Here is a 16,419-nt window from a genome sequence, read left to right as displayed (position 1 = left end):
GGGCTGGCCGGGCACTCACTGCCTTCGGGGCTGCCCGGTATAGCTGGCTTCTCGCAGGAGCACAGGCATAATCAAAGTCGATTAATCAAGATGTGTGTGCTTCAGTTAAAGAAATAATTGCATTTTAGTGGGATAAGCCAGGAAAAAGCTGTCTTGGGATTTAGAAGCCTTCGCTAGACAGAGTTGTATTTATTTTTTTTTTCTTGTCACTGCTTTTTGTGGGGATTTTTTTTGGAAGTGCCATTAATTCGGCTGTAAAAGACTTCTTCAGAGCAGAGCATGTAGCTAACTAAACCCTCATTCAAAGCCAGCGAGATAGGAGCATAAATAGATCAGTCTACCAGTAACGAAAAGAATGAAGTGCATAGATGAAAATACCCTGACCTAATATAATAAAAGCCCTCCTACATGATGGTGCCCTTCTTACGATGGACACGGTACTTCTGCCTCACCCAGAGGTGTGCCTGCACGCTGCCAAGGGTGGAAAGACTGTTCACATAATGGCACTCCCCTGAAACACAGAGGTGTGAGCAGCACCCAGGCGCCCGCCGTAGCGGAGCTGTAGGTGACACGCCATAGGTGACAGCAGCCCTGCCACCGCGCCCCCGAGTGCGGCAGACTGCCGTTTGCCCCCACGGGTCTGGCCCCCCCATCCTGATGCAGAAAGCCAGAGTATTTCCCGAGCAGATTAAAACACTGCCTAAAGTATCTCTGCTGCTGTGAAGGGTTAGTTCGCTTCTCAGTGGGTTATCAAATCTGGAAGCCAAATTGCCTTCAGAAGAAGTTATAAAATAAAGTCATGGACACATGTTAACGTAAACCCAGCCCACGAGCACTGAGTGCCAGTTTTGCTCAGTTCTTTCAAAGCTGTGGAGCAGTGTCTGTGTTCTTGGGTTTAAACTTTGCAGAAGAGCCTGGTTTAAACTTTGTGACAAACGAAACCCTCTCTTTCTTTTCTAGAACGAGGTTTCCATGCTGAAAAATGAGGTAGCACAGCTGAAACAGTTATTGTTAACACATAAAGACTGTCCGATAACAGCTATGCAGAAAGAATCGCAAGGATATCTAAGTAAGTAGCTGGTATGTTTGCACTGTCTCCACACTCCTCACAGGAAAGCACAGTTTCTAATTCTTCCCTCCAGAGCCCCTTCTTGGTCATATTCTCACTTGAACCTGTCTTCTCAAACATCATCCGAGCCATCCAGTCTCCTGCCCTTATTTATCCAGCCCCGCTCAAACCCCCAAAAGCCCTGGTGTCCGTCCCACACAGCAGAGCTGGCCTTCCCCGCCCCTCCCTTCTGCAAGCTGATGCACACGGATGGACGCTCGCTCCCCTGTGGAGGGTTCCACCTGAAATCACAGCTCCAAACCTGCAAGAGTCCTCCTGGGCGCAGCGCTGCCAGCACCTTAAAATAACTCTCAAAAGGAAAAGTTAAAAAGGAAAACATTGCAGTCCCCTCCAGCGAAAATGGTACTGTGCTCTGACAGTGGCGCAGACCAGGAGTGGCGCGGGTTTTCAAGGTTTGTTAAACTCTTTTTTAACTCTTTATTTTTCTTTTTTTTTTTCTTTCCAAAAAAATCTCATCTCATGGAGATGTTGAATCGATTCTGTCTAGTTGATGCACTTTGCGAGTGTGGTAATTTAGGGACAAATTCTTTGCTTGGCTCTGGAATGGCTCAGAAGAGCCTCAGGGTTAATATTTGCTAAATTGCGGCATTCTCTTAAAATAGAGCCCATTTCTGTCTCCTCTGCATCACTATGCATCTGGCTCTTTAACAGTGCTCAAAGAAGAAATACATAATTGCATTACATGCCTATCAACTGTTGTTTGAATTAGATTTTCTGTGCCGCAGTGCACTGCACTCTAATTTTGATTCCTGCTGGAGCAAATAAAGCATTTAAGCATCCCAACTGATTTTATAGACCTTACGATATCTGACTTTTTATCCTGATTGGTTTCATAATCATTAAGGTCTTGGCCTTTTTTCAAGGTCCCACCTCCTGAAGTCAGGTTGATATCAGAGAAGCTGGCTTAAAAAAAAAACCCGAAAACTGCAAAATATCAGAAGACAGAGCATGTTGGATAACTGTGTATTTTGAAATCCCGGGACTTGTGCATGCCTCTGGTTGTTAGTATTGCTGCAGCCATAGTACATCCCTTTTCCAGGAGTGTCGCCCAGCCTGGGCTTCTCACGCGGATGGATAATTGAATGTGTGTTGTCTCTGTGCCCTCACCTCCTTCCCAGGTCCCGAGAGCAGTCCTCCCGCGAGTCCGGTCCCAGCTTGCTCCCAGCAGCAAGTCATCCAGCACAACACCATCACGACCTCCTCCTCTGTCAGCGACGTCGTGGGAAGCTCCACTCTCACCCAGCTCGCCAGCCACAGAACAGACATCAACCCCATCCTTTAAAAGTGGTTGATCAGAAACTGCGAGGGGAGTGTGGTAGCGTATCAAAGCGTCCTCTGTGCTAAGGACATTTGCAACCTTAACTCAAGCCTGGAAGATTCCTCAGTTCTTGAAAGACTCTGGCTTTCATTTTTATAGATATTAAAATGTCTTTTATACTTAGTTACATAAAAGGGAGTTATGCAATTAATATGCTATCAGCTTGAGAAATGCTTTGGTGCTTTCTCCAGTTTTTTTGGTACCAGTTACTTGTTTATAAACCTAACTGTTTCTGTACATAGTCACATTTCCTTCTCACCAATCTAGCCTGAAGCCTCAGAAATACGGAGTTGTGTTAAACTGCAGCTTGTTAGCCAACGTGAGGCATGAAAAGTATTAAACAGAGTCATATGTAGGTAACTAGGAGTAATTAGGCTATAAATATAGAGAGAGGGCATCCGCTGACAGCATAATAAAAAATGAGTTAGCATTGTGCTATCAGCAGACCCTGTCTTGCATTCAGAGCCTCTTTCAAAGCGGTTATATAGGATGTGGCTATCAGGACAAAATCAAGCCCAAATAACGTGCTCTTTTGTCTAGCCCTCCCCCATCTCCTCTCTCTCCTACCCTACCCTTTTTCTCCTCCAGTTATTCTTACACCTTCCTTTTCCCTTCCCAAACCCTTTTCATCCCTCAGCTTTTTTTTCCCTGCTTTTTTTCATTCCAAGGCTTTCTCGCTTCCCTCTTTTTTTCTTGAAGAACGGTGATGAACAAGCAAAAACTTCAAGCCCACCTAAAAACTGTCGGCGCCGCTGCTGCTTTCACTGGCTCTTCACCCGCAGCTGGGCTGCACTGAGCGTTTGGCTTTTCAAAAATAGAAATGCTCCTGATTTAGTGTTTTTAATAAACAGCAAAAGGCGAAAGCAGTGCAGCCCCAGGTGAAGCGGGATTGAGAGCCAGCTGTGTTGATGCTAGCAGCCCTGTAAGCTTCTGTGGCGTGCTACAGGCGTAGCAAGCGACACCGGAGAATCACAGCAATTCTTTTGCACTGCCAGTCATTAACATAGAAAAAAACCATGTAGTATATAATAATTCGGAAAAGTTTTGTTCCCTAACCCGGTTACGTCGTTCTAGCACCAAAAGCTGACAGCCTCAGGTTTCACGGGCTATAAATGAGAAATAAATCAGCGTAACAGTTCTGACCAGTTGGAAAAATGCCATTTTTAATTCCCAGGGAAAGACTTGCTCTCTGCAGGCGTTCCTGTAAGCGTCTGCAGACCGATCCCGAGCTGGCAGACAGCAGCATAGCTTCGCTGACTTTAATGGCACTTAACGCCTGTTTACCATGGGTAAGGAACTGTCTCCTTAGGACGCTAAATAATTTTTAGAAGGCATGCGGCCGCTAAAAAGTGCTGCAAGAATGGCAAATCCCCCTGCACTCTGGATAAAATTCCGTCCTGCAAAGAGGGTCTGGAAAAGAGCCTTATGCCACAATTAAAGTTTTTGTTTGGACTCTGGGCCTGCCCCTCAGCACGACTGATTTGCATCCCCGAGTGGTACCAGTGATTGATGGGAAAATCAGACGGAGATGATGCCAGTTAATTACGCTGCCTTGCCGTATGCTGGGACCTGATTTTGCTCTCAAATCTGTCAGCAACAAAACCTCCCTCTGCTTACCCGGGGAGCGGGCTCCGAGCTGGTGGTAAATGTTCAGACATTTTGAGCTGCATCTCTAATAGCGAAAGGTAATTCACGTTATCCCCAGCAAATCCACTAGCCCTGAACAGATTTTGTTCTGAAGCGACGTTCTCCTCCTCAAAGGCCGTGTCTTTGGTTTGTAGAGGACTGGTGAGGTTTAAGAGGGTGGCTCTTCTCCGTGCGGGAGGGAGAGTGAAACAACTGAAGCGTGAGGCACTGTAACGAGCAGGGCCCGCCTGGAAGGGAAAGCAAAATTCTGAGGATCATTCACTTCCGAATTAGCTCTTATCTTGGTAACTAACTTTTTATCAGTATTCTTTAACAGTTCGCTTTCCATTTATGCAAGTACATTCAAAAGAAGAAGATTTTTAATGTACAGTGTAAATCTTGACTTGATTATATAGTCTAAGAACCAAAAAAAAATTACGAAAAAATACAAATGTAAAGGATTTTCTATTATATTTTAGACAAACATATACTTTTAAAGTGTTTTAAATACTGAATCTATAATTTTTTTTAACCTCCAGTTGTAATAGCTAAATGGTTTTGCTTCATCACGGCTCCCAAGGGAACTTTTTTCAAATATGCAGTCGAGCAAAATGTTCCAGCTGAGTATCCACTAGGTAAAAAAACCCAAATAAGCATTTCCCCTGTGTCTGAATTTCATCGTTCACCATGGAAAAGAAAATGCCATCGCAGGGTTAATTTAAAAAAACTTTCCCTCTGTATGCGTAGCACTTAAATACATTAAAAAATAAAAATCAAAGTTGTTGGTAATATTAGAATACCCAGTTGAGCTACACTGCACTAGAATTACAGTTTAGCTTCATTTTATTCACTCTCCTCAATTAAAATATTTAGCTGTTAAACTGAAAGCCTCTACATTAAAAAGAAAAAAAAAAAAAAAAGCAAAAAAAATACAAAAACCTTGCCTAAGTTTTGTTAAATTCAGCAACTTGACAGTTTGACTGATGTGTATTATATATAGCTCAATTATTTCTTTTTTTAATGCTAACTAGGCAAGCCAACCACACATGTTGGCCTAAATGTGTAATTACAATGAAATGTCTCCTCTCTATACTATTGGCCTTTAGGTATAATCCTTGCTAGTGATGTGGAAATAAGTAAAGGATGAAAAGCTATTTGCTATTGCTTCTTGTAACTCTGTCGCAGGTTCACAGGCCAAGACAACATGCAGCATATTTATATCAGCTATATCATCGGTAAAAGGACCAACTGTACCAGGCACCTTATATTATTCTTCAGATTCGCTTCCACACTAAAATGCTCTTGTTTTCCAGGGGAATGATCCTGCAGCCTTTCCTCAAGCTGCCAGTCCAGCGGGGCACTGGCGGCTGCCTGAGCAAGGGCTGCAGGAGAAGCCCCTGCCCCTCTGTCCCCGCGATGTCCCTCTGCTGCGCAGTCGGTGGCACGTCACCCTAAATGCACTTCCCAGGCTCTTTCCATCGAGGAGAAATCCTGCTTTTCCACGAGCTACTACTGGAGACTGCTCCACTTTCCTCCTGCCCTGCAAATCCAGCCGGTCTCCGGGCTCGCTGGGCTCCACGTCCCGTCCCGTTGCCGGCGGATGGCTCGGACTGCATCCCTCATCCGCTCTCCCGGGCACTAGCAGGGCGGCGAGCCTTGGCCGGCGCCTCGCTCAGGAGGAGACGTTTCTGTGGACAGCCTGTCTCATCGCGTGACGTCAGAAGCACGTTGGAAATCTCAGCCACGGACAATTGCAATACTTTGATCGGAAAGAAACGATGCTGTGATCCAGTTCCTTCATCCCCGGCCCCCCCTTCCCCGAGTCAATTTATGCAAGCCATATTCATAACGCTGCCTGTGGGAGACAAGTAGTTTGTGTGCTATCATGGTGTGTTTTATAAGGACGACGACGACGACGATGATGATGATTTGTGGAGAATTTCATGCTGTTGGGAGTTAATCCCTGCTATGAAGCTAAATGTCTGCTGCCCATCTTCTGAATAGTGGAAAGTCAATGGTTCAGTGCCTCAGTGCGTGTGGATTTACTGTGTTAACTGACTCTGTCCTGTTAACTAACAAGCCAGCTATAACTGTTGTTAAATGCCCAACTTTTGAGGATTCATATTTTTTTAAGCAACAATATTTAGTGTTGAAAACTAGCCTTTTAATTTAGGCAAAATGTGCTTTTTAGCAGCTAATACCTTTTTTAAAAAAAAAGCGTATAGAGTGAATTTATGAAAATTCATGAGGACCAAAGCAATTTTAAAACAGGAATCTATTAATTTAGTATTCACATAGAATTTTATAAAGTATTTATTAATAAATGTTATTTTAACACATTCCATTTGAACAGTATTCTTGTACAGAATCTGTTTGTTTGTTTTTTTAAGTTACAATATTAGTTTTGCAATAAACTACTCTAGGTGTGTGTGCATCTTAATCTTTCAGGGTCTCAAGCAGAAGTGATCCATCTAAGATGGAAAAGCTTGCTGAGGTCAGTTGTACAGAAATTCCTAGAATTAAATGTGTTCCTTAAAGCAGCATCTGCTTTTTTTTTTTCTTTTTCATTGGTAACAACAAAACAAATTACGAACCTTCAGTTGTTTCCTTTGTATTGGAAAATGTGCTCTCTCATTTTAGAAAGCACAGGTTAACATATAACTGGAAAGCCTGTCTTTTTTTTTTTTTTTTTTTTTAAGGCTGATTTTATACATCACCACGGAAGATCTAACCCCATCCCTGTTTCTTTTCTAGTATCACATAGTGAGTTGCACTATACTGCCTTATCATTGCCTCTTCTGTCCTCTTACTAAGCAGTGTTCCTTAGATTGAGACCATTGAAACTCCATTATACATCAGAGAAAATTACTGGAGGGGGAAGAAGAGAAGAAGATTGATCTGTAGACATAAAAACTAAACTGTGCCTATAAAACAAAACCAGTTACGACTAATTAGTATCTTATTTCTACGTTTCAATTATTTATATTATTTTTAAATTGCACTTTAGCTCTCACTCTCTTTCTTGCTCTCCCTTGTTGAATCATTTATAAATACTCTTGTAAAACGTTTGCACCAGACACATTTATATGCTTTCACTGGTGGCATATCTACAACTTGTCTCTCACACCTGCCCGAACGGAGAAGCTGAAAACAGCCAGTCTGCAGTGTGACTTAGACTTTACACTCTCTTCATGACAGCATATAAATGTTTTATTATGCAAAGTGTGTGAGGCAGCATCTAAGCTACATTTATAATCTCTCATCCCGAGAACCAAAGTGTCCTGTATATCGTAAGGTCAGGAGACTGGCTCTGGTGTGCATTGTCGTGCACTTTGACTGTTGTCCAACCCACGGTAGCTGCGAAGCTGCAGTGATAACAGTGGCCATACTATGTATTAGAGTTCCGAATCAATAAAATATGTTGCCTTATAACTTGACTAGGGACAGCACCTTTAAAAAAAAAATAAGAAAAGAGACTAAAAACTTCTAAGGACAAACAAAAGCAATAAAATCTCAAGTGATTTGAACAAATTAAAAATCGTTCCATTTTTCATCATCTGAAATAATCATCTTTTACTGCAAAGACAAAAGAGACTGTTTACATCCGTAACTTTTTTTTTTTTTCTCTCAGAGCTTGCAGTTATCTCAGTTTTATCAGTGGCTTTACAGTTAAGAGCTAAATTGCTTACCATTATTGGTTTTCCATAGCTTTCAAAACGACTTTATAGCAAATCCTAAACTGCACGAGGCCAAAAATGTCAGTGTTCACACACGCTCACAGACAAGATTGATTCTCTGAGTGGAAATCTGATCCTTTCCCAGGCTGTCCTTGGACTGGAATCAATAATTGCAACTTGCTATATTTAGACCAATGTGTAATACCTGGGATTCAGGATCTCCAGTTCTATATTTATGCAAATTAAATGTTAGTGATGTTGAGTTTCACCTGGTGGAACTGTTCCCAAAGCCCACGGTAAGAGCATAGCCATCTGACGCCGTGAGACTCTCAGACCCAAATCTCTTGCCTAAAAACCTGTGCGGCAGCCTTCTGAATGAAGACTGAAAGCTCCTTCTGGCTTTGCAAAAACTGCAGCAGTCAGGAAGCGAGGGAAGGGGAGGACCGATAGGGCATGTCAAGGGAAATGTTTTCCTTGCTGGAACTTAGGAAATTCCAGTGAATTTTTTTCCCCACCCCTCAGAGCTGAGATTGCGAAGAGGTCCCTGTCGGAGACGACCTTTACCATGCTTCCACAAGACAAACTACTTTGCACGAAAGGTGTATTTGCTCTTCCAAATCAGAATAATTGCCACTGAGAGTTTTGCCAAGGACTTTTTCATTAGGACTCAAGTGTTTCCCAGCCCATGGCCGTGAGCTCTGTACCCCTCTCTGTCACAGCTCCGTTCAAACACTGGGTAGCACTCATCGCCGAACGTTGCTTCTTTGGACTATTGCCATTGTCCTGGTTTTAAGGAACTTTTAGCACTGCTTGGAGTAAGCCTAAACTATCGAAGTTTATATATAAATATATATATTATATTAAAAAAAGGTGCTGTCACAGTAAGTTTTGGGCTTGAGGTTGTTTGTATTGTATGCAAAGGTTTTGTGTTTGTTTGTCTGTTTGTTTTAATCTGTAAAGCAACCACCTTCCTTACCGGAGGGAGATAATTTTTTTTTTTTTTTTGGTACATAAATGTAAATACTTGCTGCAGCATTTAATATGTTTAATTTTATGTTAAGCTTTTTGTTGCATTGTGAACCCATTATTGTTACAAATGGACAATGAGTTCATTGAGACTGTTCAACTAGGTCAGATTTTTACATCTCTTTCTAGCTAGAAGAGACAGGAATTTTGTGCATTTGTACAAATGTTAATAATATCACCGCAATTCCAATATAATAAAGCACTCAAATACAAATAGTTCCAGTAGTTTGGCCGTGTCTATACCCTGGACATTTTACGCTACAGATAACTCCTGCAATTAAACCAAGCGACTCTTCAGTGATTTCTATTCTGAGCTGCATCCCTCATCTCTCCCAAAATCGGAGAAGGACCGTGGTGCTGGGCATCCTCCTGTTTGGCCGTAGGAGCGAGGGGCTGTGCAGACCTTACAGCCCACCTTTGCCCTCTGGCAGCTGAGGTGACTTTGCAAGAACAAGTTCTCTGAACCTTTTCCAAGCAGGGAGGCTGCAAAGCCTCAGACAAACAGACTTACGTGGTGGAGCCTGACGTGAGGCCTCCGCATAAGGATGAGACAAGCTGTTATTTTACTTTTCGTTGCAGCTGGAGTGTGCTTATATCAAAATACACTCTATGCTTGTTATCCCGCCAACCTCACCTCTTGCCAAAAGCTGCCTGGAAATGGATTTCCTGCTGGGCTAATTAGCTCTAATTGTGATGCCCCTGTTATCTTGCCAACCTCATTTCTCACTATAAATTGGTCCAATACAGACCTTGGCACAATAATGCGTAAACTGTAATCTAAAATTAGTCAGGATGAACCCATCTCTCCAGCGGGAAAGCCAACTTTAGATCAAGGCAACTCGATGACCTTGCTGGCAGTCCCAGAGCGATGGCCTGACCCGATGGGGTCCGAGACCTGAGAGGTGCAGCCTCGGCTATGGGGACCAGCCCACCCGCAAGTGCTCGGCCCCGGTGTCACGCTGCAGGGGACGGGCCCTGTGTGGCATGACCCTGCTTCTCCCTTGGAGGCCCTGGCACGGGCACAGCTTCTGCTGCTCTCCCTCTGGTTTTCAAAAGGCTAAATCTGGCCAAGAGCATTCACCCTCCTAAAATGGGTAGGAAAAAGGCAGAGCCATGCCCCTGTTCCCATTCTCCCTTTCTAAAAGCTGGAAGATGGGGGCAGTGGGCGCACATGGCTCCCTCTTTAAGGGGGTACAGCAGATGTTTTCCCCAAATATCAAGGCATGGCAGTAGCTGGAGCCATTTCTGAGGCTATATACTTCTGTGTCACCTTTAAAGCAGGGCTGTCATGCTACAGCTTAACCTGTATTTATACGGCAGGGCTCTTCCTCTGGGACCAAATATTGAAAGAGTATCATCATATCTGTAAAAATAGATGCCTCTCATGAAGGCATATCACAGGACTGTTTTATTGTTCACACAGTTATATTTACACCTGACAGTATGAGCTAAGCAAGGCAAGATGTATTCGAGCTGAGGTAACACTGCCCTTTACAGCTGATTCATGGTTTCCCAAACCTGATCACAGTATTTGTTCCTCTTCCAAGCAATCCACTGTTACTATTGCTCTCTCCGGGCTGCTCTGGACATCATAACAAAGTTATTATTAGAGAAAAAATGAATCAGTGTGAGCGCATGCTCCTTCCCCTCCTTTGCAGGGGTGCAGCCAGAACTGGACTGAGCTGAGGATGCTCTGCATCAGCGAGAGGGTTGCTCCAGTTTACATCAGTCGGAGCAGTTGTGCAGAGAGACTCCTTGTCCCTGCTAAACCTGCCCCTTATGCTTTGGCTGGACCCGCTTTGCCTCTCAACCTGCCCCCCAGCTTTCTCCCCCCCCCCCCCCTCCCCGCAGCCTCAGCTACTTGCTGTAAGGGCACTCAAAACTAAGGGGAATGTAGCACAGAGCTTGGGTAGGGATGATAAGCTAGCACAGAGGGCACTGTAGGCACCCAAAGGCATTGGCACAAGGCAGGCAGCATACCAGATCACCAACAACCATCTGGAGAAAGCAGACACCTCCCAGCAAAAAAAGGGTGTGGGGCTAGAGGAGGGGGATGAACCCAAAGGACCCCAGATGTCAATGGAGGCAAGAGCTGAGAAATTGGAAGTGGACTAGTGCTAAAGACACCTTTCAGCAGGGGGATGGAGAAGGAGGCAGACATAAGGGCTTTTTTGTTAGTTTTGGGGTGATTTTGAAAAACTACTGGGATAGAGGGAACACCAAACACGCAAGGATGCAAAGCTCTCCAATATCACGCTGACTCTCAGCATAAAAGAGCCAAAGCAAGTCTGACCCCCTCCTGGGAAATCTCCCCACATGCAGCACTTGGGGACAGTCTCAGAAATGGTACGGTGGGTTGTGTCCCCCCCCATCAGCATCCCTTGCCAGCCACATCTCTAGCAAAGCCTTGCAGTACAGACCTACCTCTCAGCTCCCTGCGCACCCCGGAGCCAGCACTGCCTGGCTAAAGGCAGGCAACGGGCAGGTTTAGAGGAAAAACCAGTTTTCCTCTCCACAATAGCTAGTGGCTGCTGAGGCCCCACTACAGGAGACTCCAGCTCTGGGACTACCCCCAGAATTACCCTGTTGCACCCACTTTCCTTACAGAAAGGTTTTACTCACGTTCATTTGAGAGCTTGGCCCACAGGGAATAAGCACAAGATTAAACACAAAACTTCCTGAGAACTAGTTTCAAGGGAGTAAAAAAATTAATCAAGGGTCAAAAAGGAGGGATCAAAGTTAAACCAGGACTGCCACCCCCCTTCAGATCAGAGCCAGCAACTGAGGGTTTGGGGCCATTTGCTCAATTCTTTGGTCTGCTTTGTTATTGCAACTGCCCTCACTTCTTTTTGCCTCCAATCTGCCTTGCTGCAACAGAGACTTTTGTTTTAGCAGCTCTAAGCAGGGCATTAGCGCTTGCCCTTTGCTGAAAGCCTTCTTTCTGCAGCACTCCTGAGCATCTTTTCCTCCAGCCTGCTCGATTCTTCAGTGCAACACAATGCCATGGTATGAGAACGACCCCGCAAAGCTGATAAAATATTTAAGACGTATGTTCTGATTGTGTTAGGTAAGCAAATACCACGAGAGCCCGACCATTAGTGAACCTGATCGGCTCATTCCCTTGGGACTTGCTGGCAGAGCAAGTCAGAGCAGCCTGAACTAGAAGCAATGGGGCAGCTGCCTTTCCCAAAAAAGAGGGGACCTTGAAAGTGTATTTTGCAAAGGCTTGAGGAATTTGCAACCTGTATGCCCCACTCTAAAAGCAAATGATGTAGATACAGATCGTATAGATACAGATACGCAGATATAGACAAAGAGATGCAGATGGTATTGATGTGTGAGTGTGTATGTGTGCACACAGCAGGTCAGCAGGTGTTTTCACAGGGCATTGCATTCAGCTGACAGCAAGTCAAGTTAAAAGGAAGAAAAATACTTGACATAACTGGCCAGTTCATGTAGGAAATTGAGTCAAGAAAAAATAAATAAAGGCAGAAACAGATTAGTTTAAATCTGGGGCACTCTGGATTATAATGGATCACACAGGAAGAGAGGAGGCTTTGTATGGAAGGACTCTATATCCTCCTCGCACTTTCTCTTTTGTTTCACTAATCATTTTCATTCTGTGTTATAAGGCGGCCAAGCCAATTCCAGCTTTGTAGAAGTTTATCTTAGCTTCAAGAAACTGTGCTGCAAAGACAACACATAGCCGCGGATGAGAAAAAGCAACCGGCCGCAGCAGGACACGGCCGCAGACTCCAGTTACGCAGGATTGTGTTTGGTATCACAACACCGGCCGTTGTTTTGGCTTGGGTTTTTTGTTGTTGGCGTTTTGCTGTAGCTATTCCCTGCACTTTGATCTAGAAGTTGAACTGTCAGAATTAAAGTTAAAGCCAGGCAGTTTTCACAAGCTGGAAGGGGAGGATGAGGGAGCGGTAGCTTTGCTTTTCTCGCGCCGCAATGGTGGCTTGCCTTTAGAGGCAAAGTTTTTATCATTCAGCTGGAGTAGGTGCTAGCTGCACTGACTGACTCCCCCTGTGCCCCTAATTCCAGCAATCCGCTTAAGGCCATCCCCTAAAATAGCTGAGGGACTATTAGCCCTCTGCAAAGGTGTTCCTGCTAGCTCTGTGGGGTGAGGCGGAGAGCCTGCTGGGACACCCACAGCCCCACTATTTCCACAGCAGTACAACGCAATACTAAAGCACCCCGGTCGTGCTGGCAGCGAGGTTTGCAGGGGTCCCGCTTGGCTGACCGGCTCGGCTCCAGCACTGCAGGTGACTCCTGCCACCACACCGCAAGGGCTGAGTAAAACCAAGGTTGGTCGGTTGTCTGACTGACTAAAACCAGAGAAACAACGCAGCAGAAGGTATTTATCACACAGCCAGCTTTGCAAACTGGTGCGGCTAACCCTGCAGAGCTCCAGGAGGGCAGGCGGGAGCTGCGGGTGGGAGGGCAGGGAGCGAGCAAAGCATGGGAAGGCGGAGGGCTGGAGATGGCCAAGATGTTCGTGAGTTGCTGCGCGGTGAATCCGTACCCCCGGGGCTGTGTCCAGTGCACCAGAGGGAAACTCGAGCAAGATGGTGTCCACAGCTGGTGCCACCCAGCTGTCCCGGCAGGGTTTACCCGCCCGAGTGCACGGCTGGTGCTGACCCACCAGCAAAGCTTCGCCCAGACTTGTACTGCCCCTCCGAAGCCCACAAAGCCAAAAATAACTTTAAAACACGACCTACTCTCTGCCTTCAAAAAGTCAGCAAACCTTACTCTGCAGATAGAGGGAAAACAACGCTGCTGATTAAAACAAGGCATTTTTTCTTTTTTTTTTTTTTTTTTACAGTTGCTTTCCAGAGCAGAACCTACATTTTTAATTGCTTAGGACAAGCTTCAAGAGCATCTTCATGAAGGCAATTTCCTCTGCATATTGTCCCACATGTCACTCAAGGACAACTGTACAAAGTCCTTTTTGCAGCAGCAAAACCAGGTACCATTTCGATGCCTCTCACAAAAAATGTTTCTCCGTCTCTCGCAAGCTCCGGCCGAGCGCCCTGCCAAGGGACAGTGCCGCAGGAGGAAGCATGACACCCAGCGGGGCCCTGGCACTCACAGCTCCTTTCTGGGACAGGATGAGAAAAAGTCCCATTTTTCCCAATTGGAAATTAAGCCTCCTCAGCTTGGCGAAGCCACGGAAGACGTCAGGAGCAAGTCAGTCCCTTTTCCAGGAAAGCTCTGCTCCTAACGTGGTACGAGAGCAGTAGGATCCCACCAGTGCCGCAAAGCGGAGCTCCGGCAGCCGCTGCTGGGCTAATCGGAGCCAGCAGCTGGAAGAGGAAGCCAAGGACAGCTTTTAAATGCACGCGGCGGAGAGAGGAATGAAAAATATTAATTTTAAATGGATCGACACTGGCCTTGGAACTAGGCAGGCAAACATCCAAGCCTGTCAGGGGGGAGTAATGAGGGCTTTTAAATTAGATGTGATCACCTATCTGTGGCTGCACAGAGTATTTGCTGTGTATCCCTCGTACCTTAGGGAGAACCCCAGGCACGTAAGGTTACAAGCGTGCTGTCCGTGTACGGGCTCTTTCATCAGAGACTTTCAAGTACTTCTCAGGCTTCAACTTAGTGCCTGAATTACCCAGGGATTTAGGTAAATACAATTGTCTTCATTTTTCCCAGCAGTATGGAGAGAGGGATAGACTGACAGAGAAACCAGAAAACGTGAGCACACCCTCCGCTCTCCTACCCCCCTTCCCTGCTCTCGCCAACAGCCCGTACGTACATAAGGGCCCCTCCGGGAGACTTCAGGCAGGTGAAGCTTTACCTGCTGAAGGCATATCCATGGAGTCCTCTCTAGAAATCGTCATCCTTGCCCTCAAGGAGAAATGAGGTATTTTGCTTTCCATTTGCCTTCTTCAAAGGTCTGGCCAAGCTCATCCTCATTAGGAGGCCATTAAAACAGGGATGTTCTTCACATTATGATTTCCTCTTGGATTAGATGGGAAGATTTTTATACGCTGTAAAAAGATTCCCCAGTTCTGACATCTTTTTTTATTTGCCCAGACCAAAAGCTTGCGAGGAACAGGAATGGGAAACCATATCGGCATTCAAATAAAATGCCACAATCATCCACAGAGGCGAGGGGAAAGCCCTGCAGTCTCATTAGCCAAACTTGCACATGGTTATAATCAAACGGGTGGGAGGGAGACATTCCCTTGGCCACGGATACCACCGATTTTTTCCTTAGGTTCCAATTCTGTAACTCTTATTCATCCGAAGATAAACGGGCTTTTCAGGCAGGGAAAGAGGACTTTGGGACCGGGCTCTAAGGCTTTTCATGTATTCAGTTGTCACTTGCCTTTTACATTCAAATTCTGATGGGTCAGACTTCGAGACGGTGTCTTTCAACACCTAATAACTCACCCTGCAAGCTCCAGTGCTAATACAGATGTCTTCTTATCAAGCTTGAAACGTTTCTTTTGGGGGGTGATTATTTTAAAGACAGTTTTTGGTGTTCTCTCCCTCTACGTTTATACTGAGTCCTTCACAAGGATTATTTATGTGGCATTTCTTTCCCATTACACAGTTGAAAACATCACCTGTTTTAGCAGGAGATTTCTGGGGTGAGCACAGACATATTTTGAGGAATTTGGTCATCACCGTTTGCTAATGGAAAATCTAGTAACCAAAGTGGTTTTTTTTTAAAACCACAATAAATTTTATATTTGTTACTGCTGGATTCCCATTAAATACATTAATTACAGGAATGTTTAATGAAGGAAAAAAAAAAAGCCATTATTTATAGAGCACTGTGAAAAACAAGGTATTCAGCAGAGTGTGCTCTTATATACTCTTAATAAAAGACCTTACCTTCAGGTAAAAACCCAATAAAATATGCCATAATGTGCTATGGGACCCACCGTTGATTTACAATGCATTACTCCTTTAGCAGTAAGCAACTTTTGCACAATACACAGCAAGCTTTTATATATTTATATATTAGACCTTTTTTCTTCTAACAAAGATTTATTGAATTTCCCCAGAGCATATTCATTTTCTAAAAAGTTCTTTGTTTTGCTCTACTATATTAGTTGTAATGAAGGCAGCAATCTCCTTCCTGATTGACACTTGTGATATTAAAATTACAAAAAATATGAGAGTCAATATCACAATACTTTATACAGAAATATTACTCTGTACGTTCTATGAGACTAAGTGCAAACAGAGCTTTGTTAATATCTGCTGTTTTGCAAAACCATGGCACGTTGGGCGAGGTCTAGAAATACATGGTGTAATTATCATAAAGTCCCAGTTTCTAATTCCTCCAAGGAACTATAAAAGAGTAACTTTTAAAATAAGTTCCTACACCTTCTGTTCCCCCAAATTTAAATGACGAATATGTAAAACCCGTACCAGCGAGTTCAGTCTAACCGCCGAGAAAGTTAAAAGTTATTCATAACATGATGAACATGGGTTGAAGCCCTTGAAGAAATAAAGGAGGATTCCCTGAAATGCACTTGCCAATCCTTCACATGTCATCAAAGACTGTTTTTTCAAGCACGATGTAATGTCTCATGGTATAATGGAAGAGTTCTCAGTGTTCCCTATTAGTCACACTGATTATTATAGTTGGCACAGGATCCTCTCCGCGTTCG

General features: G+C 44.5%; 1 protein-coding gene across 11 annotated transcripts in view; it reads left to right on the top strand.

The window, feature by feature from the left end:
* CREB5 (cAMP responsive element binding protein 5) overlaps positions 1 to 8,984 on the top strand; it is a 261,523-nt gene extending 252,539 nt beyond the window's left edge. For 10 of the 11 annotated variants that reach the window (XM_075745918.1, XM_075745916.1, XM_075745922.1 and 7 more), the window contains 2 exons: positions 961 to 1,069; positions 2,248 to 8,984. In XM_075745918.1, coding sequence (XP_075602033.1) covers positions 961 to 1,069; positions 2,248 to 2,411 — 273 coding nt within the window. In that variant the 3' untranslated portion in view covers positions 2,412 to 8,984. Of the gene's footprint in view, positions 1 to 960; positions 1,522 to 2,247 lie in introns of all 11 variants that reach the window. The other variant, XR_012834091.1, reaches the window with a different exon arrangement.
* Positions 8,985 to 16,419: the final 7,435 nt, after the last annotated feature.

This window comes from Balearica regulorum, chromosome 2 (assembly GCF_011004875.1).
Source record: "Balearica regulorum gibbericeps isolate bBalReg1 chromosome 2, bBalReg1.pri, whole genome shotgun sequence".
Lineage (NCBI taxonomy): Eukaryota > Metazoa > Chordata > Aves > Gruiformes > Gruidae > Balearica > Balearica regulorum.
Note: the sequence above shows the minus strand (reverse complement) of the source record. Positions and strands in the feature narration are given on the sequence as shown.